Source organism: Dermacentor variabilis, chromosome 7, assembly GCF_050947875.1.
Source record: "Dermacentor variabilis isolate Ectoservices chromosome 7, ASM5094787v1, whole genome shotgun sequence".
Lineage (NCBI taxonomy): Eukaryota > Metazoa > Arthropoda > Arachnida > Ixodida > Ixodidae > Dermacentor > Dermacentor variabilis.
In genome coordinates, this window is record NC_134574.1 from 164,015,634 (window position 1) to 164,039,899 (window position 24,266).

The 24,266-nt window shown below is 43.5% G+C and overlaps 1 protein-coding gene across 48 annotated transcripts in view; it reads left to right on the forward strand.

The window, feature by feature from the left end:
• The window catches only part of LOC142588398 (uncharacterized), a 139,653-nt gene that overhangs the window by 112,034 nt on the left and 3,353 nt on the right, over positions 1 to 24,266 (forward strand). For 31 of the 48 annotated variants that reach the window (XM_075700070.1, XM_075700080.1, XM_075700052.1 and 28 more), the window contains 10 exons: positions 4,687 to 4,758; positions 5,286 to 5,375; positions 5,724 to 5,798; positions 12,890 to 12,928; positions 13,428 to 13,475; positions 19,552 to 19,623; positions 20,149 to 20,238; positions 20,587 to 20,661; positions 20,970 to 21,035; positions 23,116 to 23,178. In XM_075700070.1, the coding sequence (XP_075556185.1) occupies positions 4,687 to 4,758; positions 5,286 to 5,375; positions 5,724 to 5,798; positions 12,890 to 12,928; positions 13,428 to 13,475; positions 19,552 to 19,623; positions 20,149 to 20,238; positions 20,587 to 20,661; positions 20,970 to 21,035; positions 23,116 to 23,178 (690 nt within the window). Of the gene's footprint in view, positions 1 to 4,686; positions 4,759 to 5,285; positions 5,376 to 5,723; positions 5,799 to 11,597; positions 11,664 to 12,889; positions 12,929 to 13,427; positions 13,476 to 19,551; positions 19,624 to 20,148; positions 20,239 to 20,586; positions 20,662 to 20,969; positions 21,036 to 23,115; positions 23,179 to 24,266 lie in introns of all 48 variants that reach the window. The other 17 variants (XM_075700091.1, XM_075700082.1, XM_075700084.1 and 14 more) reach the window with 11 other exon arrangements.

A 24,266-nucleotide genomic window follows, 5' to 3' on the forward strand; every position in this document is an offset into this window, starting at 1 on the left:
CTGCATATTAATTTTTAGACCCACTCTTCTGCTTTGCCTCTCCAGGTCAGTGAGCATGCATTGCAATTGGTCCCCTGAGTTACTAAGCAAGGCAATATCATCAGCGAGTCGCAAGTTACTAAGGTATTCTCCATTAACTTTTATCCCCATTTCTTCCCAATCCAGGTCTCTGAATACCTCCTGTACACATGCTGTGAATAGCATTGGAGAGATCGTATCTCCCTGCCTGACGCCTTTCTTTATTGGGATTTTGTTGCTTTCTTTATGGAGGACTATGGTGGCTGTGGAGCCGCTATAGATATCTTTCAGTATTTTTACATACGGCTCGTCTACACCCTGATTCCGTAATGCCTCCATGACTGCTGAGGTTTCGACAGAATCAAATGCTTTCTCGTAATCAATGAAAGCTATGTATAAGGGTTGGTTATATTCCGCACATTTCTCTATCACCTGATTGATAGTGTGAATATGATCTATTGTTGATTAGCCTTTACGGAATCCTGCCTGGTCCTTTGCTTGGCAGAAGTCTAAGGTGTTCCTGATTCTATTTGCGATTACCTTAGTAAATAGTTTGTAGGCAACGGACAGTCAGCTGATCGGTCTATAATTTTTCAAGTCTTTGGCATCCCCTTTCTTACGGATTAGGATTATGTTAGCGTTTTTCCAAGATTGCGGTACGCTCGACGTCATGAGGCATTGCGTATACAGGGTGGCCAGTTTCTCTAGAACAATCTGCCCACCATCCTTCAACAAATCTGCTGTTAACTGATCCTCCCCAGCTGCCTTCCCCCTTTGCATATCTCCCAAGGCTTTCTTTACTTCTTCCGGCGTTACCTGTGGGATTTCGAGTTCCTCTAGACTATTTTCTCTTCCATTATCGTCGTGGGTGCCACTGATACTGTATAAATCTCTATAGAACTCCTCAGCCACTTGAACTATCTCATCCATATTAGTAATGATATTGCCGGTTTTGTCTCTTAACGCATACATCTGATTCTTGCCAATTCCTAGTTTCTTCTTGACTGTTTTTAGGCTTCCTCCGTTCATGAGAGCATGTTGAATTCTATCCATATTATACTTCCTTATGTATGCTGTCTTACGCTTGTTGATTAACTTCGAAAATTCTGCCAGTTCTATTCTAGCTGTAGGGTTAGAGGCTTTCATACATTGGCGTTTCTTGATCAGATCTTTCGTCTCCTGCGATAGTTTACTGGTATCCTGCCTAACGGAGTTACCACCGACTTCCATTGCACACTCCTTAATGATGCCCACAAGATTGTCATTCATTGCTTCAACACTAAGGTCCTCTTCCTGAGTTAAAGCCGAATACCTGTTCTGTAGCTTGATCTGGAATTCCTCTATTTTCCCTCTTACCGCTAACTCATTGATCGGCTTCTTATGTATCAGTTTCTTCCGTTCCCTTCTCAGGTCTAGGCTAATTCGAGTTCTTACCATCCTGTGGTCACTGCAGCGCACCTTGCCGAGCACGTCCACATCTTGTATGATGCCAGGGTTAGCGCAGAGTATGAAGTCTATTTCATTTCTAGTCTCGCCGTTCGGGCTCCTCCACGTCCACTTTCGGCTATCCCGCTTGCGGAAGAAGGTATTCATTATCCTCATATTATTCTGTTCCGCAAACTCTACTAATAACTCTCCCCTGATATTCCTAGTGCCTATGCCATATTCCCCCACTGCCTTGTCTCCAGCCTGCTTCTTGCCTACCTTGGCATTAAAGTCGCCCATTAGTATAGTGTATTTAGTTTTCACTCTACCCATCGCCGATTCCACGTCTTCATAGAATCTTTCGGCTTCCTGGTCATCATGACTGGATGTAGGGGCGTAGACCTGTACAATCTTCATCTTGTACCTCTTATTAAGTTTCACAACAAGACCTGCCGATTAAGCTAAATGTTTAGTTGTAAGCCATGTTTCCTAATCAAACCTCTGTTAGTAATAGTTAGCCACTCTATTAAAGGGATTTTCTGCCCACGCACTTTCTTGGTAATTTCTACTCAAGAGTTTTTATGAGCGACTACTGAGTAAATTTTATTTAAGGAGACAGTACCCGAGGCTGCTGCAAAGCGATGAAATTATCACCCAGGATAATTCACGCCTTTAGTCACAGAGCCAACGTATCCAGTGTACACGCACTTGGAACATGTTCGTGCTACGATGCACAAAACAATTCAGCATTCCCGTAAGTTAAATGTATCTACGAGGGCGAATCAGAAACTCTTCGCCCTTATTTTTTTAGCCGAATTGCCGATGTGAAGGCGAAGTGGACGTATCCATTCTCAACGGTGGACCTTTCAACGGCCTTAGCTGCCGGTAGCTCCGCGGCACGGCGCTGCTGTCAGTTGTTGAAGATGGCGGTTGTGCTTCGCACGTCCACGGCGTACATGAAACGAAGTGGGATTCATTTTCTATGGAACAAGGGACGAACGCCCGTCGAAATCCGCAGGATAATGCAGCCCGCGTATGGGGAAAGGTGTCTTGCTTTGTGAAGCGGGAGTTGGTGGGGGTGTGAGTTCGCAAAAGGCCGTGAATCCAAGAGAGCACTCCGATGGTGGTTCCACCATGAGCCGGACGAATTCTACCACAGGGGCATCTCAAATTTAGTTCTGCGATGGGAGAAATGTCGGCAATGGCGTGGGAATTATGTGCAAGATTGTGTAAGATACGTAGAATAAGGCGTATATTGGCAATTGCTTGCATGTACCTTACTTTGACTAATAAAAGATAGGGGAAAAGACTTTCTGATTCGTACTCGTAGCATGCCTTCGGTCAACAGCAAAGCCCGAAATTCGATCGTGTTAGCAATATATGAAGGATACGACCGAGAAAGTGGCCGAGAAGATGCTCCTAGAAACGCTCAAAAAACACGGACGGACAAGAGAACACCTGCACTATCGCAGGCAAAAGATTGGAATGGTGGAGTCTGAAAAAGGGTTTCAGGCTTTAACGTCGCCTGTTTCTGTACTTGGCTCTCTCTCTCTCTCTCTCTCTATATATATATATATATATATATATATATATATATATAATGCGGAAGAAAGAGTACGACGTAGGTTGAATAAGCACAGTCGTACCCTTTCTTTCTTCATTTTGCTCCCGGGGCCAGCGTGATTTCCTCAAGCAATAACTATATATATATTGGTGAAACATTTTTTTCAAGACACGTGTAGCGTGCACGCCCTCTCTCTCTTTTTTTCTTTTGTAATTGTGCGAACAACATGTATGCAGATTTATCGGTTTTCCCATTTCGTCTCGTACTATAGATTGCTGTTTAACCAATACAGCTCATTGGTTATTAGTAGCACTCAGCCCTGTCGCCTTCTTTCCTTCCATATGATTTGTGCGCTCAAGTAAGGTTTTTCCTCGACGAAGACAAAAAAAAAACACCAGGCGAATGGTGACATCTGGCTCGAGCGCCTTGCTACAAATGTTATCGGCGCTAACACTGGACGAAACATGGAGTTTAGTGTAGTTAACACTGTAGGCTTATTCCTTAACCATCATAATTTTGTCAGGGCAATATTGGTAGCCATATCCACCTCAAAGTATGACGCGTTGCTTTCAGTACTCGGAAAAGCATGTTGAATAAGGACTTCATCGCCTTCGTTGGCAGTTCACGCCATCTGCGGTTCGTCGTCGGCTTGTCGCTCCGTGATGTGACAAATGTTAGGGCCGTGTTTATATGCCGTCATTTCGATTACATAGTTTATGTCAGAGCAATAATAATATATACTTCAGCATCAGCGTCATTGACGAAGCGAAGAACAGGGAGAACGATGATGTCACTCAAGATACTGAAATAAAGTAGTTGGCCATGTCTGCTTCCTTTAAGCTCCCCATTGGGAATATTTTTTTTTCTGCCCGGGTAGTAGTCGGCTCGTTGTAGTTTATCAACAAAAATAAGCTACCGCTGTCATTGATTGCTTTGCACATCAAAAAAGAAAGAAAGAAGGAAACTGCGGATGCGTAACAGGTAAAAAAATCTGTAATGCAATGTCGCCGCCTATAGTTCTTGATGATGTACAGTTACTGGCGTCGATAAGGGCGAATCCGCTTTTTCCATACTTGAAGTCGCTCACCTGAGCCTTTCGCTGGGTGTCCTGTCACCTCAGTGCGCAATTCTGTTGCGTCCTTTATGACTGATTCATCCGCCTTTGCTGATATGTGTACACTCATACTCACATCTACGTTACGGAAGCAGAATTGGACTGCACAATGCGTGAGGCTTGTTTTTCTGTTTATTTTTCGCTAATGGCGGCTGCCTGCTTTTTTTAGATGAGCGCCATTATTCTGGGTGAATAAACAATGCTTTAAGAACCAGCCTTCGTACGCGTTTCCAAATCCCGTATTCTAAAGCCATTCATAACATCAAAGTTTTCTGAAAATACCAAATTAAGGTACATTTGTTTCTCATTCCCAACAACTTGAACCCTTGATGGAATTAACTTCATCAGAAATAAGAGTTTCTCACGCGCATTAAACGTTGTCGCCTAATCCCACAATTCCATAACTTACTCGTATTGCCTGAGTGGGTTTGTTATATTTCTCCACTACTTCTAAAATCTAGCACCTTCATGACTCTTCCGTGCCCACTCGGTGTGCGAATGTGTGATAAAAAGCACGCATTTATGTTTCCGGCATGAGCAACATATCCGGTTTCTTTTTATTCAGATTATGGCGCTGGTGGCCACAGTGGTTCAGGCGGCGCTGGCGGGTCACTGTCGGGTACATCGGGTGGTTCAGGTGAGTGCGGATGCCACACCATTAACGAAGCGTATATTGCCAGTAGTGCCAGTGCCAATGAACGTTGCTCGAAAACATATACGCGCATTACTCAATAAATAAATTGCTCCATAATTACTGAATAATTACGCAATAATAAATTACTTAGCAAACTTACTGAATGAATAAATTTCTCATATAGAGTAACAAAAGAAAAGAAAATATCACTTTCCTTCGCGCTGTTCGTAACCCCAGGCACGCCGAGGTCGTCTGCGCAACGCTATGCACGCCTTCAAGAACCGCCATAGCAGCCTCTAGTTTCTCTCAAGAGCCATCAATACCACCAGAGCCTCTGTCACGTAAATTCACCAGTCACGCCTAAGCTTAATAGAATCAATAACATTCATTCGCAGTATTTTAGCGGCTGCAACGGTTTTTTCTGTTCCTGTTCAGTGCACGAAAGTGCTATACCTAAGATGCATTCTTTATAGTGCATGCGATCGAGTCTTTATTTATTTGTTTTTCTGTATTTATCTCTTTTCTTCAAGGCTATGGCTCCGGGGGCCTTGGCGTTACTGGGGGCGCTGGTGGCGCTGGTGGCGCTGGTGTGTCAGGGGCGGGAGCCTCAGGTGGTGCAAGTGAGTGAATTTTGCACCGCCTTTAGAAATGCGAAAAGTTGCTACATGTTTAAATTAATGTAGCTGTGAAATATTGGGCAGGTCAGCATTAGCAGGGGCAGTAGGGCAGTTTGCAATTTAGCTTGCAACCTACATTCTTGTCTCTGATAACGCATTAAAAGCCTACCTCGCAGCATAGTAATAAACTTTCTGAATTGATCATTTAAATTTACTATAGGACTCCAGTCATGAACGCGACATTTTACCAACAAATAAATCTGATGCACTGTTAAAAACATGGCCGGAATAGACAACTAGAAAGCCTTGTCCGTGCCTCATCTGGAAATATTATTTTTCTCTGTCGTTTAGGTTTTGGCGGCATTAACATCGGAGGCAGTACAGGCGGTGAAGGAACATGGGGATCGAGTGGATCAATTGGTTTAGGTGAGAAGAACTTCCTATTTTTACACAATAACAAGGCGTCCTGGTACGCTGTGTGTGTGTGTGTGTGTGTGTGTGTGTATTGGCCACGTAAACCCGGAACATACTTCACAAGAGAGTACGTTAATCCCTGAATCAAAGTAAAATACGCCGCAAGTAGTTACACCAACGTAGAGGATTGTCTTCCCAGCCTTCGTCATCATAGGGAATAGAAATACTCCTGCATTGATATCGGCTTCCCCGTTGCCTAATGAATTCGTCAATGCGAACAGAAATGTACTGAAGTTTTTTTTTTTTTATTGATATGATATAAGGAGATGTTGGCGCGCAATTTAAGGCGCCGGCTACTCCTTATCTCTTGGGTGGTTCCGTCATACATCATTGAGGGTTCTACATGTCTCCACACTTATGTAGTCGAAAGTCTCAAAAGTACATACTGTCACCTAATAGCACATTTTCTAATCAGCGGGTCAGCGGGTACATACAATACAATATACATGGCCAATGTCTCCACACTTATGTAGTCGAAAGTCTCAAAAGTACAAACGATACCGTCGCCTAATAACACATTGTCAAGTCAGCGGGTGGTATATACATCGTGTAAATATATTAGCACATACAGTCACAACAAAGCAGTCAACATAACATAATTCTCAAACAGATGGATAGATAGAGTGACATTCAAATGAACAGAACAATGAAAGCACTAATAACGTCCAACGATGCCGCTGTCTTTAAAAAAGGTCTTTAGTGCTTTTAAAGCGCTCTTCTGCAAGGCCGTTGTTGGCCAAGGGCCCAAAAGTTTCCTTAAACTGAAAGGTCTGCGGTCTAATTTACTTAGCGCTGATTTAAGTCGGCATCTTGGTTTGTCGTGATGTGGGCAATCTAGAAGGAGGTGATATATATCTTCATCTACAAATCCACAATCACATTTGGGGGTTTCCGCTCGGCCAATTCTGTGTAAGAAATGCTTTGTGTAGGCAGTGCCTAGCCTTAATCGATGAATAAGCGTTTCCATAGTTCTATCTAATGACAATGAAAATTTGAATTCAATAAATGGATCAATATGATATAAGTCAGAGCTCTTAGAATTCTGGTCAAACCAAGTGTTTCTAGACATGTTGAGAGACGTTGTCCTTATAATGCAGCGTAATTCATTTTTTGATATTGGGAGCGGAGCCGTATCATCTTTCAGGTGCGCTTGTCGTGCTGCTTCATCGGCTGCTGTGTTGCCAGGAATGTTGCAATGCCCTGGTATCCACTGGAATGCTATTGCATGTTTCGCTTCCCTTGCCTTTGTGAGGTTTTTAAGTGTTTCATATATGATACTGTCGCTGAATGTTTTCCCCTTTGTGCTGCAGAGTGATGTTAGAGCCGCCTGTGAATCGCTGAAAATTACCCAATTTTGCGCTTCAGTGACTGACAATATAAATTTTACCGCACATAGGATTGCGAACAGTTCAGCCGTTGTGGACGAAGTCGCACGAGATAACTTAAATGATTCTTGTTTGTTGAGGTGCGGTATAATGAATGATGAAGTTGAAGAGGTTGCTGTACTGGAGCCGTCTGTATAGACGTGTGTGTATCCTGAATACCGCATATATATCTGGTATAGTGCTAGTTGTTGAGCAGCTTGAATGAACATGTCTCTTTTGCTGAATATTCCTTCTACTGACAATTCGATTTTTGGAACTGTAAGCAGCCATGGAGGATATTCAATTTCTGAGTTCCAAAATTCATTTCCTGGCAATATGTGAAGATTTTTTTGAATTTCGATATGAACATAACTTCTATCTCGTTTCATTATGTCTAGAGCCAATGGGTGGTTTTTATGCTGGGTTTGAAGACGGAAATAATGCCGGCATGTTTCTGTAGTTCGCATAACTGGAAATGGTGATTGGCGAGCCTCAGCTATTACAAGAGAACTCGAAGTCGCTCGTGGAACTCCTAGACATAGGCGTAGTCCTCTAGCTAAAAGTCTTTGAAGTCTCTCTTCTGACGTGTGGGAAAGTCCGTGTAAGATGGGCGCGGAATATGCAATTTTTTGTCGTATTAATGCATTGTAAACAGTCAGCATGGAAGATACTGATCCGCCCCATGATGTGCCTGCAAGTCTGCGAAGTACAGTCACTGTGGCATTGACCTCGTTTTCGAGTTTTTTTTAAGTGGGGTGCCCAGGATAGCTGCCTATCAAGTATTATGCCAAGAAATCGATGCTGCGTGACAATCATTAGAGGGTGTCCTTCCAGATTAAGAGTGAAATTTTTTAACTGCCTCCGAGTGAAGGGCAATACAGCAGTCTTTGCGTGTGATAGTACCATTCCTCTTTCTCTCAAAAATTGGTTGATGATATTTATGCCGTCTTGCAATGCCATCTGGAGTAGTTGAGCATTAGATCCAGATGTCCAAATACACACATCATCTGCATACAGAGAAAACTTTAACTGTGATGGCAGTCTTCGCGTTAAATCAGCCATGACGCAGTTAAAAAGGAAGGGGCTGAGTACGCTTCCCTGTGGCACTCCCTGTTTGACAATATGTTCAGCACTCTTTCCTTCACCCGTCTGAACAAATATTTTGCGACCTGATAAAAATTCAGAAATCCATCGCAAGGACCTGCCAGACAGACCAAGTTCCAACATGCTTAGCAGAACATGAACGTGACTAACGGTGTCAAATGCCCTCTTGATGTTAAGGAATACTGCTATAGTCATGTTTCCACGTGCACGCTCGTGCTCCACACAGGTAACTATATCTAATATTGCATCCATTGTGCATCTATGTTTTCTAAAACCTACTAAGTAGTTGGACAACACCTTCGTTTCATTGCACCACCATGGAAGTCGCGCGTCAATCATTTTCTACATTACTTTGCATAAACAACTTGTCAAACTAACGGCGCGGAAGGATTCAAGGCACAAGGGCGTCTTACCAGGTTTTAAAATTGGTATGATTCGAGCGACTTTCCAAGAGTCAGGTACAGTTTCCTCTATCCATAAGTTATTATAGATGTCTAAGAGCGCATTTGTACCTGTCGGTCCGAGGTTTCTTAGCATATTGTACGTAATGCCGTCCGGCCCAGCAGCGGACTTTTGGCGACATGATGCAATTGCACATTGAAGCTCGCTCAATGTGTAAGTGTGATCTAATTGAGGATGTTGGGCCCAGTAGCAAGCAGTAATTTTTCGCTTAGCCAACTCTACTGAAATATCAAATTCCGCACATTGTGACGTAAAAGCAGATCTGGAAATAAGCTCACAAAATTCATCTGCAACTATTATTTCACACGTGTCCCGAGCTACAGCGAGAGCACGAAATGGGAAGCTTTGTGTTACAGGTCCGCTTAAAGAACGAATTACAAGAAAAATTCGTGGGACAGCCGTGTGAGGAGACAGCGTGCCGCAGAAATCACGCCAGCGCCGTTTGCCTAAGCTTGCCATTCGTCTGCGCATTACAATGTGTATTTTCTGAGCATTTCTGTATGCTTCTAAACTTCCGCTCCGTCGGTAAGCTCTTTCGGATCGGCGTCGGATGGCTCTTAGGTGTTCATATTCTCCATCAACTGCAGCATAATCTTTTGGTATTGGGACCTTCTTTGTGCATATGTTCATATTATCCTGAAAAAATTCTGTAAATTTTTCCACTGTTGCATGTTGGTTAATTTGATCCGTTAGGCGGTACCGAAAAGCTTGCCAGTTGGTTAGTCTGCTGTAACGCCTGATATCATAGTGCATGCTAGGGTGGTTAACAAGGATGGGAAAATGATCACTTCCGCGCGTTTCCATATCTGTTGTCCATCCCACACCATTCACTAGATCATGTGAACACAGGGTAACATCTATGCAGCTTGAGTAATTATATCCACGAAGGAATGTTGGCGACCCATCGTTTAAAACAGTTAAGTTGCATTTATCTATGGCGCACTCGATAACATTACCCCGTGCATCACAATGATCACTGCCCCAGATGATGTTGTGTGCGTTGAAGTCGCCACATATAAATACATTAGAATGAGCTATTTTGAAGATATCCACTAGCGCTTCAACTGAAATCCGGTTTGAAGGTTGTAGATATAGATTAATCACTGTTATACAGAGCTTGCCAAAGGATACTTTACATGCGATGAATTCCGGGAAGTCTGAATCACTGGACTGAATTTGATAAGATGGTAGGTCCTTTCTGACGCACAGGAGCACTCTGCTAACAGCACCTTGACGAGAAGTCTTATATATCACATAATTCGAGAGGCGAAAGTCGTCAGTGATTCCCGCCTCTTGAATGCAAAGTATTGGGAAGTTGTATTGTACAAGCAGTTTACGAAAGTCAGCGCACTTTCTTCGAAGACTGTTGGCATTCCACTGAAATATGGAGACATTTTTGTAGCGGTTATTCATGTAGTGCCTGCCGCAGTTTCGGCCCGGATGGTTGACACAACAGTGCTTCGAGAGGCAACAAGGCTTTTACTTCTGGTAGGTTGTTTGCTTCTGGCAAAGCAGATAGGATTGCCTTAAGAGCTGCGAAAAACATTGGCAAAATCAGTTGTGTCACCGATGCTGTGGTATGTTCGCTATTAGCTGGTGTTACTTCTGCAGTAGATGCGTAAGGTCGCTGAGAGAAATGTGTGCGAGTACAGGAGCTTTCTTGTGTATTACTTTCTGCCTGTTGTCCTCTGGGTTTCCGTAGCACTGATGCATAAGACTGGGCGCTTGACTCTGATCCTCTTGATTGGTCTCTTGATTGAACTGTTGGTTGTTCTCTAGAGGAGGAATATCTTGTTGGTGCTCTTGGCTGTGGTGGTTCCGGTGCCCGCTGAGGTGGGTGATCTGGCACTGGATGAACGATCTCGAGGTTTGGTGCGGGTTCATTGCGTCGCGGTTGTCTTCCATGAATTAGTTCATGTCGACGCATTTGTGCCGCTGCTTTTTTCTGTGGACAGCCTGAGAAGGAGGCGGCATGGTTCCCCGCACAGTTTGCACATTTAGGTTGAAGAAGTGACTTGCACTCCTTGTGGTCATGGTCTTCTGAGCAAATTTTGCATCGACGTGTTCTACGGCAGGTTTTCGCCATGTGCCCAAATCTCTGACAATTATAGCAGCGAAGTGCGGGTCCTAGGTATTCCTCGACAGGGTGACTGGTGAAACCCAAGTAAATTCTTCCAGGAATAGGGCGGTCGTCTCTGAAAGTCAGGATTACCGTGTGAAGTGGATATGACTTCACTGCTCCATCTTCTTGGCGGGAATACCTTATCTGTCTGCGTGCCGATATAACTCCTGCGTCTTTCAAGAAGTCTAGGAGTTGATCGTCTGTGTACTGCAGAGGCACGTGTTTTACTTTCCCAACATTTCGCGTGTACGACTCTGGGATGAATGGCTTGACTTCCAGGCCGCCTACACTTGAGAACATCAAAAGGCGTTTCGCCGATGCTAAGGAAGCAACGCTGACACTGAAACTTCCATCTCTGGTCGTCCTGAAAGACTGTACTTTTTATTTGGCAGCAGAAGCTATTTCGGCAGACACTCGATTTGGATTTACTTGCCAAAAAGTAGTACCTTCACTTGTGGGGCGAAAGACAACCGGAATGCCTTCGGCTCGCTTTTTCTTATACGTGACCACAGTAAATGGTGCATCTTCACCCATCTCTTCTTCATCACTTAGCTCATAAGTCGATGTTCTATCATCGTACTTGCCGTCTTCTAGGCGAGGTTTCTTGGTTTCGGCTTCACCATCAGCAATCATTCCTGAATTCGCTGAAGTTGATTCTGAGTTGGGGAGAACCAGTTCGGTTTCCTTATATAACTTTAGGGGGCGGTGAGTTCGGTGGTGGGGCTGAAGCAGGGTTCGGAGGCAGTAGTGGAGGAGGATATTCAGGTAAGTTACACTAATCCCTGCTTTTCTCAAGTAGACCCTATAATGGGATATGACGCTTTACGGAGATTATATTTTCTTTACGCAAAATTTGGTAACTCGCAGCTATTCACTGCACAGAGGATACTTTCTATCGATGGACGCATCAGTAAGAATACACTAAAAAGAAGGAAGGCAACGAAGTTAGCCAAAGGAGCATGAAGTTTAGGAAAAGGGCAGTGATAAGGGGGAGGAGCGTGTTGGGGGTTGCGCACTTTCACGAACCATTTCATCCTTGGCTAAATTTACATATAGGTGGAAAGATTCGTCAGTGTTTCCATCGATCCGCTTGCGAAAACAATCGATCTATGATAACTGAAAAAAATAACGTGATATTGCCGCATATAAATTATGTACGTCTTGTGCCGTCACTAAGGCAAACTCGGCCACCTTTGCAGCTTTTTCTGTAACGTACAACCTTTTCTCAAAGGATACTGGTACTACTAATGAATAATAGAGGATTTAAGAACAACTATTCGTACACATGAACAATGCCCGTATTCTAATATTCGACATAACATCACAGTTAGAGTACAAGGTATAGAAAACATTAAATCAAAGCTTTCTTTTTTGCGGACCATCCCAGACTTGCTGAAGCGTGGCTGCTGGCTGGACGAATGCTGCTGCTGTCTTGCCAAATAGCTCATGCTTTAAATACATTTGAATTACGTGCGCAATGCTGGCATTGAACCTCGCCTCCCATAGCACAGTGCGCTAACCATTGAGCCGCAATCGCACGTCTACTTCTATCGCGCCAACGCCCACTAGCTGTTTGAGATTATCGCCGCGTGTATATTAAGATGATGATTTTGAACATTGAACATATCGCTACTGTTCCCGATTATTTCGCCTACGTCACGTGCTCACGCAAATCCTTGTGTGTTCTTCGGAATCAAAGCGGCAAACCAAATGCTCTGATATTTTACCGCCAATCGACGTTTCTCAGATACCTGAATGAACGTATACTCGACGAACTCGTCTCGTGCCATATGTGGAGCTAAACATTTCTTTCTTTCTTTCTTTCTTTCTTTCTTTCTTTCTTTCTTTCTTTCTCTCTTTCTTTCTTTCTTTCTTTCTTTCTTTCATTCTTTCTTCCTTTCTTTCTCTCTTTCTTTCTTTCTTTCTTTCTTTCTTTTCTTCTTTTTCTTTCTTTCGTTCTTTCTTTCTTTCTTTCTTTCTTATGGTTCCAGGCTATGGTGGAGGAGCTTCGGGATCTGCGAGTAGCTCCGGTGAGTGCGGCTGCCACTGCTTAGAAATCAATCCTGATATTCTCTTCCAAGAAAAACATGTATGAAAACAATGCAAACGCTATTGCTGGCGCAGATCGAAAGTCGTATGCGGAATTTTTGTTAAATACCTTTGCTTTTACAGATAGGGAACATGAAATAGTTTTTATTGTTGTTTCTCCTGCACATGGAATTGTCTTTACAGAAATATCGTCGATGTCAAACTAAACGGGTCTTTTGTGTCTATCTCTCATCGCAGGCGCCATCGCGGCCACCCACAATATGTATACCATTTATTAGCTTTCCTTGATTAACAAAAAAATTCTATTTGATAGCTTCTTCAAATTTTGTTAGCCTTTATTAGGCTTCCAATAATTTAAATTTTTTTATACTTCCTTTCGCTTGGCTCTGAACTTAAAGTTGCATTGCTTAACTAACATGTATCATTAAGGGACATATATGCGCAGCAGACAGACAATTTCACATATTGTTTCTGTTTCAGGCTACGGTGGTTCGGCCGGAGGAGCCATAGGTTCTTCGAGTACCACAGGTGAGAACCGTTACCATCTTTTAGAGAAAGAAAACTGGTTGTTTCCTGTTTAGTAACAACGTTACAAAATTAAGGCGTTTGTGTTTGTCTTGCAAATATTGGCCACATATGCTCAAATAATTGTAACACCGCCTTTTTCATAAGTGCGCCTACAAAATAATAAAAAAAACTAAATAAGCGGTTCAGACATAGCACTTAACACAATATGAAAACGCAATGCTGTGGCTACCTACGCCTTCCTTTCTTGTCTTATCAGCAGCGGCACTTGAAGCTTTTTGAAATTCACCAATCAGACAAGTCCTTGTCGTTGATGCTCATAAACCTTCAATTTTATTCTTGTCCACAAAGAAGCTGCCACACGACGGTCGCTGCTAAAGCGGATAATCCATTGGCTGAAAACTTTCCTTACAGCATGGCTTGCTCCAACGTGCTTGTATTTAAAAAGCGGCGCTGCAAAGTTGAACCACAGCGACGACAACAGCTTATGCGAAACGCACCTATTTCGACGGTTTACTAGAACAAATAGGGGGTGTACATTGTGGGCAACAGCGCCATGCGCAATGAGCATTGCGCAAACTGAGCTTGGCACGTGCGGCCCATCTGTTAGTACCTTTCCTAGGGAACATCATCATCATCATCATCATCATAATCATCATCATCATCAGCCTGGTTACGCCCACTGCAGGGCAAAGGCCTCTCCCATATTTCTCCAACAGCCCCGGTCATGTACTAATTGTGGCCACGCTGTCCCTGCAAACTTCTTAATCTCATCCGCCCACCTAACTTTCTGCCGCCCCCTGCTACGCTTCCCTTCCCTTGGAATCCAGTCCCTAACCCTTAATGACCATCGGTTATCTTCCCTCCTCATTACATGTCCTGCCCATGCCCATTTCTTTTTCTTGATTTCAACTAAGATGTCATTAACTCGCGTTTGTTCCCTCACCCAATCTGCTCTTTTCTTATCCCTTAACGTTACACCTATCATTCGTCTTTCCATAGCTCGTTGCGTCGTCCTCAATTTGAGTAGAACCCTTTTCGTAAGCCTCCATGTTTCTGCCCCGTAGGTGAGTACTGGTAAGACACAGCTATTATACACTTTTCTCTTGAGGGATAATGGCAACCTGCTGTTCATGATCTGAGAATGCCTGCCAAACGCAGCCCAGCCCATTCTTATTCTTCTGATTATTTCCGTCTCATGATCCGGATCCGCAGTCACTACCTGCCCTAAGTAGATGTACTCCCTTACGACTTCCAGTGCCTCGCTGCCTATTGTAAATTGCTGTTCTCTAACGAGACAGTTAAGCATTACTTTAGTCGTCTGCATATTAATTTTTAGACCCACTCTTCTGCTTTGCCTCTCCAGGTCAGTGAGCATGCATTGCAATTGGTCCCCTGAGTTACTAAGCAAGGCAATATCATCAGCGAATCGCAAGTTACTAAGGTATTCTCCATTAACTTTTATCCCCATTTCTTCCCAATCCAGGTCTCTGAATACCTCCTGTAAACATGCTGTGAATAGCATTGGAGAGATCGTATCTCCCTGCCTGACGCCTTTCTTTATTGGGATTTTGTTGCTTTCTTTATGGAGGACTATGATGGCTGTGGAGCCGCTATAGATATCTTTCAGTATTTTTACATACGGCTCGTCTACACCCTGATTCCGTAATGCCTCCATGACTGCTGAGGTTTCGACAGAATCAAATGCTTTCTCGTAATCAATGAAAGCTATGTATAAGGGTTGGTTATATTCCGCACATTTCTCTATCACCTGATTGACAGTGTGAATATGATCTATTGTTGAGTAGCCTTTACGGAATCCTGCCTGGTCCTTTGCTTGGCAGAAGTCTAAGGTGTTCCTGATTCTATTTGCGATTACCTTAGTAAATAGTTTGTAGGCAACGGACAGTAAGCTGATCGGTCTATAATTTTTCAAGTCTTTGGCATACCCTTTCTTATGGATTAGGATTATGTTAGCGTTTTTCCAAGATTGCGGTACGCTCGACGTCATGAGGCATTGCATATACAGGGTGGCCAGTTTCTCTAGAACAATCTGCCCACCATCCTTCAACAAATCTGCTGTTAACTGATCCTCCCCAGCTGCCTTCCCCCTTTGCATATCTCCCAAGGCTTTCTTTACTTCTTCCGGCGTTACCTGTGGGATTTCGAGTTCCTCTAGACTATTTTCTCTTCCATTATCGTCGTGGGTGCCACTGATACTGTATAAATCTCTATAGAACTCCTCAGCCACTTGAACTATCTCATCCATATTAGTAATGATATTGCCGGTTTTGTCTCTTAACGCATACATCTGATTCTTGCCAATTCCTAGTTTCTTCTTGACTGTTTTTAGGCTTCCTCCGTTCATGAGAGCATGTTGAATTCTATCCATATTATACTTCCTTATGTATGCTGTCTTACGCTTGTTGATTAACTTCGAAAATTCTGCCAGTTCTATTCTAGCTGTAGGGTTAGAGGCTTTCATACATTGGCGTTTCTTGATCAGATCTTTCGTCTCCTGCGATAGTTTACTGGTATCCTGCCTAACGGAGTTACCACCGACTTCCATTGCACACTCCTTAATGATGCCCACAAGATTGTCATTCATTGCTTCAACACTAAGGTCCTCTTCCTGAGTTAAAGCCGAATACCTGTTCTGTAGCTTGATCTGGAATTCCTCTATTTTCCCTCTTACCGCTAACTCATTGATCGGCTTCTTATGTATCAGTTTCTTCCGTTCCCTTCTCAGGTCTAGGCTAATTCGAGTTCTTACCATCCTGTGGTCACTGCAGCGCACCTTGCCGAGCACGTCCACATCTTGTATGATGCCAGGGTTAGCGCAGAGTATGAAGTCTATTTCATTTCTAGTCTCGCCGTTCGGGCTCCTCCACGTCCACTTTCGGCTATCCCGCTTGCGGAAGAAGGTATTCATTATCCTCATATTATTCTGTTCCGCAAACTCTACTAATAACTCTCCCCTGATATTCCTAGTGCCTATGCCATATTCCCCCACTGCCTTGTCTCCAGCCTGCGTCTTGCCTACCTTGGCATTAAAGTCGCCCATTAGTATAGTGTATTTAGTTTTCACTCTACCCATCGCCGATTCCACGTCTTCATAGAATCTTTCGGCTTCCTGGTCATCATGACTGGATGTAGGGGCGTAGACCTGTACAATCTTCATCTTGTACCTCTTATTAAGTTTCACAACAAGACCTGCCGATTAAGCTAAATGTTTAGTTGTAAGCCATGTTTCCTAATCAAACCTCTGTCAGTAACGGTTAACCACTCTGTTAAAGGGATTTTCTGCCCACGCACTTTCTTGGTAATTTCTACTCAAGAGTTTTTATGAACGACTACTGAGTAAATTTTATTTAAGGAGACAGTACCCGAGGCTGCTGCAAAGCGATGAAATTATCACCCAGGATAATTCACGCCTTTAGTCACACAGCCAACGTATCCAGTGTACACGCATTTGGAACATGTTCGTGCTACGATGCACAAAACAATTCAGCATTCCCGTAAGTTAAATGTATCTACGAGGGCGAATCAGAAAGTCTTTGCCCCTATTTTTTTAGCCAAATTGCGGATGTGAAGGCGAAGTGGACGTATCCATTCTCAACGGTGGACCTTCCAACGGCCTTAGCTGCCGGTAGCTCGGCGGCACGGCGCTGCTGTCAGTTTTGAAGATGGCCGTTGTTCTTCGCACGTCCACGGCGTACATGAAACGAAGTGGGATTCATTTTCTATGGAACAAGGGACAAACGCTCGTCGAAATCCGCAGGATAATGCCGCCCACGTATGGGGAAAGGTGTCTTGCTTTGTGAAGCGTGAGGGGGGGGGGGGTGAGTTCGCAAAAGGCCGTGAATCCAAGACAGCACTCCGATGGTGGTTCTACAGTGAGCCGGACGAATTCTACCACAGGGGCATCTCAAATTTCGTTCTGCGATGAGAGAAATGTCGGAAATGGTGTGGAAATTATGTGCAAAATTGCGTAAGGTACGTAGAATAAGGCGTATATTGGTAATTGCTTGCATGTACCTTGCTTTGACTAATAAAAGATAGGGGAAAAGACTTTCTGATTCGCACTCGTACCATGCCTTCGGTCGACAGCAAAGCCCGAAATTCGATCGTGTTAGCATATATGAAGGATACGATCGAGAAAGTGGCCGAGAAGATGCTCCTAGAAACGCTTGGAAAACCCGGGCAAGGGAACCCCTCCATTATCGCAGGCAAGAGATTGGAATGGTGGAGTCTGAAAAAGGGTTTCAGGCTTTAACATCACCTGTTTCTGTACTTGGCTCTCTCTCTCTCTCTCTCTCTCTCTCTCTCTATATATATATATATATATATATATATATATATATATATATATATATATAATGAGGAAAAAGTACGACGTACGTTGAGTAAGCACCGTCGTACTCTTTTTTTTTTTCATTTTACTCCCGGGGCGAGCGTGCTTTCCTCAAGCAATGACTATATATGTATATATATATATATATATACATATATTGGCGAAACATTTGTTTTCAAGACACGTGTAGCGTGCACGCCCTCTCTCTCTCTCTTTTTTCTTTTGTAATTTTGCGAGCAACATGCATGCAGATTTATCGGCTTCCCATTTCGTCTCTTACTATAGATTGCTGTTCGACCAATACAGCTCATTGGTTATTAGTAGCACTCTGCCCTGTCGCTTTCTTTCCTTCCGTATGATTTGTGCGCTCAAGTAAGGTTTTTCCTCGACGAAGACAAAAAAAAAACACACTAGGCGAATGGTGACATCTGGCTCGATCGCCTTGCTACAAATGTTATCGGCGCTAACACTGGACGAAACATGGAGTTTAGTGTAGTTAACACTGGTAGCCTTATTCCTTAACCAACATAATTTTGTCAGGGCAATATTTGTAGCCACATCCACCTCAAAGTATGACGCGTTGCTTTCAGTACTCGGAAAAGCATGTTGAATAAGGACTTCCTCGCATTCGTTGGCAGTTCACGCCTTCTGCGATTCGTCGTCGTCTTGTCGCTCCGTGATGTGACAAATGTTAGGGCCGTGTTTATATGCCGTCAGTTCGATTACATAGTTTGTGTCAGAGCAATAATATTATATACTACAGCATCAGCGTCATTGACGAAGCGAAGAACAGGGAGAACGATGATGTCACTCAAGATACTGAAAAAAGAAGTTGGCCATGTCTGCGCCCTTTAAGCTCCCCATTGGGAATCTTTTTTTTTTTTTGCCCGGGTAGTAGTCGGCTCGTTGTAGTTTATCAACAAAAATAACCTACCGCTGTCATTGATTGCTTTGCACATGAAAAAAAGAAAGAAGGAAACTGCGGATGCGTAACAGGTAAGAAAATCTGTAATGCAATGTCGTCGCCTATAGTTCTTGATGATGTACAGTTACTGGCGTCGATAAGGGCGAATCCGCTTTTTCCATAGTTGAAGTCGCTCACCTGAGCCTTTCGCTGGGTGTCCTGTCACCTCAGTGCGCCATTCTGTTGCGTCCTTTATGACTGATTCATCCGCCTTTGCTGATATGTGTACACTCATACTCACATCTACGTTACGGAAGCAGAATTGGTCTGCACAATGCGTGAGGCTTGTTTTTCTGGTTTCTTTTTTCGCCAATGCCGGCTGCCTGCTTTCTTTTAGACGAACGCCATTATTCCGGGTGAATAAACCATGCTTTAAGAACCATCCTTCGTACGCGTTTCTAAATCCCGTATTCTAAAACCATTCTGAAACTACCATTCTAAAACTAAAACCATTCTAAAACCATTCTGAAACTACCAAATTAAGGTACATTTGTTTCTCATTCCCAACAACTTGCACACTTGATGGAATTAACTTCTTCAGAAATAACAGTTTCTCACGCGCATTAAACGTTGTCGCCTAATCCCACAATTCCATAACTTACTCGTATTGCCTGAGTGGGTTTGTTATATTTCTCCACTACTTCTAAAATCCAGCACCTTCATGACTCTTCCGTGCCCACTCGGTGTGCGAATGTGCGATAAAAAGCACGCATTTATGTTTCCGGCATGAGCAGCATATCCGGTTTTCTTTTTTTATTCAGGTTATGGCGCTGGTGGCCACAGTGGTGCGGGCGGCGCTGGCGGGTCACTGTCGGGTACATCGGGTGGTTCAGGTGAGTGCGGATGCCACACCATTAACGAAGCGTATATTGCCAGTATTGCCAGTGCCAATGAACGTTGCTCGAAAACATACGCGCATTACTCAATAAATAAATTGCTCCATAATTACTGAATAATTACTCAATAATAAATTACTTAGCAAACTTACTCAATGAATAAATTTGTCACTTAGAGTAACAAAAGAAAAGAAAATATTACTTTCCTCCGCGCTGTTTGTAACCCCAGGCACGCCGAGGTCGTCTGCGCAACGCTATGCACGCCTTCAAGAACCGCCATAGCAGCCTCTAGTTTCTCTCAAGAGCCATCAATACCATCCGAGCCTCTGTCACGTAAATTCACCAGTCACGCCTAAGCTTAATAGAGTCAATAACATTCATTCGCAGCATATTAGCGGCTGCAACGGTTTTTTCTGTTCCTGTTCAGTGCACGAAAGTGCTATACCTAAGATGCATTCTTTATAGTGCATGCGATCGAGTCTTTATTTATTTGTTTTTCTGTATTTATCTCTTTTCTTCAAGGCTATGGCTCCGGGGGCCTTGGCGTTGCTGGCGGCGCTGGTGGCGCTGGTGGCGCTGGTGTGTCAGGGGCGGGAGCCTCAGGTGGTGCAAGTGAGTGAATTTTGCACCGCCTTTAGAAATGCGAAAAGTTGCTACATGTTCAAATTAATGTAGCTGTGAAATATTGGGCAGGTCTGCATTAGCAGGGGCAGTAGGGCAGTTTGCAATTTAGCTTGCAACCTACATTCTTGTCACTGATAACGCATTAAAAGTCTACCTCGCAGAATAGTAATAAACTTTCTGAATTGATCATTTAAATTTACTATAGGACTCCAGTCATGAACGCGACATTTTACCAACAAATAAATCTGATGCACTGTTAAAAACATGGCCGGAATAGACACCTAGAAAGCCTTGTCCATGCCTCATCTGGAAATATTATTTTTCTCTGTCGTTTAGGTTTTGGCGGCATTAACATCGGAGGCAGTACAGGCGGTGAAGGAACATGGGGATCGAGTGGATCAATTGGTTTAGGTGAGAAGAACTTCCTATTTTTACACAATAACAAGGCGTCCTGGTACGCTGTGTGTATGTGTGTGTTTGTGTGTGTGTGTATTGGCCACGTAAACCCGGAACATGCTTCACAAGAGAGTACGTTAATTCCTGAATCAAAGTAAAATACGCCGCAAGTAGTTACACCAACGTAGAGGATTGTCTTCCCAGCCTTCGTCATCATAAGGAATAGAAATACTCCTGCATTGACATCGGCTTCCCCGTTGCCTAATGAATTCGTCAATGCGAACAGAAATGTACTGAAGTTCTGTTTCCTTATATAACTTTAGGGGGCGGTGAGTTCGGTGGTGGGGCGGAAGCAGGGTTCGGAGGCAGTAGTGGAGGAGGATATTCAGGTAAGTTACACTAATCCGTGCTTTTCTCAAATAGACCCTATAATGGGATATGACGCTTTACGGAGATTATATTTTCTTTACGCAAAATTTGGTAACTCGCAGCTATTCACTGCACAGAGGATACTTTCTATCGATGGACGCATCAGTAAGAATACACTAAAAAGAAGGAAGGCAACGAAGTTAGCCAAAGGAGCATGAAGTTTAGGAAAAGGGCAGTGATAAGGGGGAGGAGCGTGTTGGGGGTTGCGCACTTTCACGAACCATTTCATCCTTGGCTAAATTTACATGTAGGTGGAAAGATTCGTCAGTGTTTCCATCGATCCGCTTGCGAAAACAATCGATCTATGATAACTGAAAAAAATAACGTGATATTGCCGCATATAAATTATGTACGTCTTGTGCCGTCACTAAGGCAAACTCGGCCACCTTTGCAGCTCTTTCTGTAACGTACAACCTTTTCTCAAAGGATACTGGTACTACTAATGAATAATAGAGGATTTAAGAACAACTATTCGTACACATGAACAATGCCCGTATTCTAATATTCGACATAACATCACAGTTAGAGTACAAGGTATAGAGTACATTAAATCAAAGCTTTCTTTTTTGCGAACCATCCCAGACTTGCTGAAGCGTGGCTGCTGGCTGGACGAATGCTGCTGCGGTCTTGCCAAATAGCTCATGCTTTAAATACATTTGAATTACGTGCGCAATGTTGGCATTGAACCTCGCCTCCCATAGCACAATGCGCTAACCATTGAGCCGCAATCGCACAGGTCGCAGTATATATGGAGGAAGTGTAATGGAGGAACACAACGATTTCAGATGGATGGGGTAGTTGGGGTACCTTGAGTTAAAGAATTTCCTTAGAAGAGCCGACCCTCCCGGATGCCTTATTAATCGCGTAAACCTTAACCTAAGCAAGCCTCTGGGAACTGTGGATCTGTAAAAAAAAGTATTCCATTCGGTAAAAAATTTCTTTAATGAATGGTTCTGTGCACATGTTCGCTAAACAGTCAAAATTTCTAAGCGAGCAGAATCTATCACGTTATTAGACTGCTGGCATTGTTTGGAAGTGTTTAAGTGTGTGGCATTGTTGGAAGTGTAGGTATATCGAAAGTTCCTCAAAACCAGATAAACATTCACAGAACCCAATAAATCACTCGACTCGAGAACGAGGCTCAACCAAAAATGCAACAATGCAGCGGGTGATAATTAAACGTAGCTGACTAATTTCGCGGTAGGCCTGTTTCTTGATGCTTTGAAGTTTGTCTGTACATGTTTAACAGCACACAGGGGCATTGTAACATAGGCGATAATTTGATATAAGATGTTGACTTGGCGCTATTTTTTTGTTTCCCTTCCGAGTTTCTTATTAGAGCAAAAGAAACTAAACGATCCAACGCACATTTTGGAATTGATTTGAAGAGAACTTTGCGCAATGTTTGTGCTTAGGTTTATCGCTGTTCGTGTCCCGAAAAGAGCTACACTTTAAAATTGTACGCTGTAATGTCCTGCAGTTACGCAGTAGGTTACGAGGGGCGTTGTAGTAGAAGCCGCTAGAATACCTTTGACCATGTGGGATTCTTTAACAAGCACATAAATGTAAAGACAGGAGCGTTTTCGCATTCAACGACCATAGGATTTCTGCCACCGTGAAGTAAACATGTGTCCTCGGCAGCTGCATGATATAAAGCTAATGAGCCACAAATAAAACCAGGTAACACGCGAAGGACGAGGACTAAGAGAGACGACACACACTGCGATGGCGTGTGCCGTTTCCTGTAGTTGTTGTCCTTCACCCGGTAAGTGGTTTTACTTATGAATAACCAGCCAACCGACGCTTTCACCAACGAACCACTGTGGTGGGTAAGATTAAAGAAAAGGTGCCTATATACCTGCGCACTCCAGGTCCAACAACCGTGTTAGAATTGTCGTATGCAATCGGATAGATATTATCATACAACTTAACGTTGCAGTCTTATTGTTGACCCACTGAATGTACCCACAACTCTGAAGGCGATTCTTCATAAGCGTGCCGAGGTGTCACAATTCAATTACGCCCTATAATTTCTTGTAGGCGTCGGCGGCGGTTCGCAAGGTGGCTGGAATGTATCACGACCGGCTTGGAATGGGACTTTGGGTGAGTGCAGCGGTCTCTTGATTTCAATAGGGAACACTGTTCACATGCCTGCTTGCTGCAGAAAAGAGTTGAGCAGAAATGCTTCCTGCACAAGTGGTAACTGTGGAGCAGCTAAACTACAATTTACGCTGCTCTCCAGTCGAAGCCTGTAATGGCGCAGGAAAAACAGTGGAGCCTTCTGCAGCGCTACGCGAGATAACTTGTTCTCGGGCAAGTCGCTTCTCACTATAAGACACGACTTTTGCAGTGGTACAATTCAGAAAAATAAAAAAACTACCGAGAATTCAGATCATGCAGACAACCTGTGATCTCTGCGAACCTCTGCGAACCGCGTTATTGTGATGTGAGGATCCTGGCAGAAGTGAAGATAAAACTGCGCGGGAACTGTATGAAGAATTTCAAGTTGTAATCAATGCTGAAGATTTGGCCAGCAAAATCTCAGTTTCCTGAAATTATGCGCGCTGGAACTGCTAGAATCGTTTCACATTCTAATCAATGCTAAGGATTGTGTGAGCCATACCTCATTTTGTATATGAGATGCAGAAATAAAATTACTAAGTTCTTGATGTTGGATGACTCCTTGCAGTCTTCGCCTTTCCTTGTAAGGAGGGGTAAGGAGGTGTAGCGCCAGTCTCTCCGTCTTCTCTTTCCTTTTACTATGTTTTTCTTTTCTGAAATTTTGCCCTATAAAATTAATGTCCTACAAGAGTGGTAAGGTCTACAAAAACGCGAGCGGACAGTGAAAATCGCATAGTGATACAGCAAAAGCGCAGCACGCAGGAGACACAGCAGAAACGTATCGGGAAGGGGGAAAGGAAGAGGAGAGCAATGAAGATGTGCAGATAAGCTTATATCCTGGAAGTTGTCCTGCACCTGTGCCTGTCTCCTTTAGTGAAAATGTGTGTGGCAGGTAAAAGATATTCTAGACAATAGAAGCGTGCTATCGACCTTCGTATAATGTAGCTTGGGTGTCATGATTGTTGCACCAACACATGCTTGCGATAATTTCGAACAATTTTCCTACAACATTTCAATAATAAAGCACGCGGTGGTGTGACCAATGTTAGCAGAGCTTATATGCCTTTAAG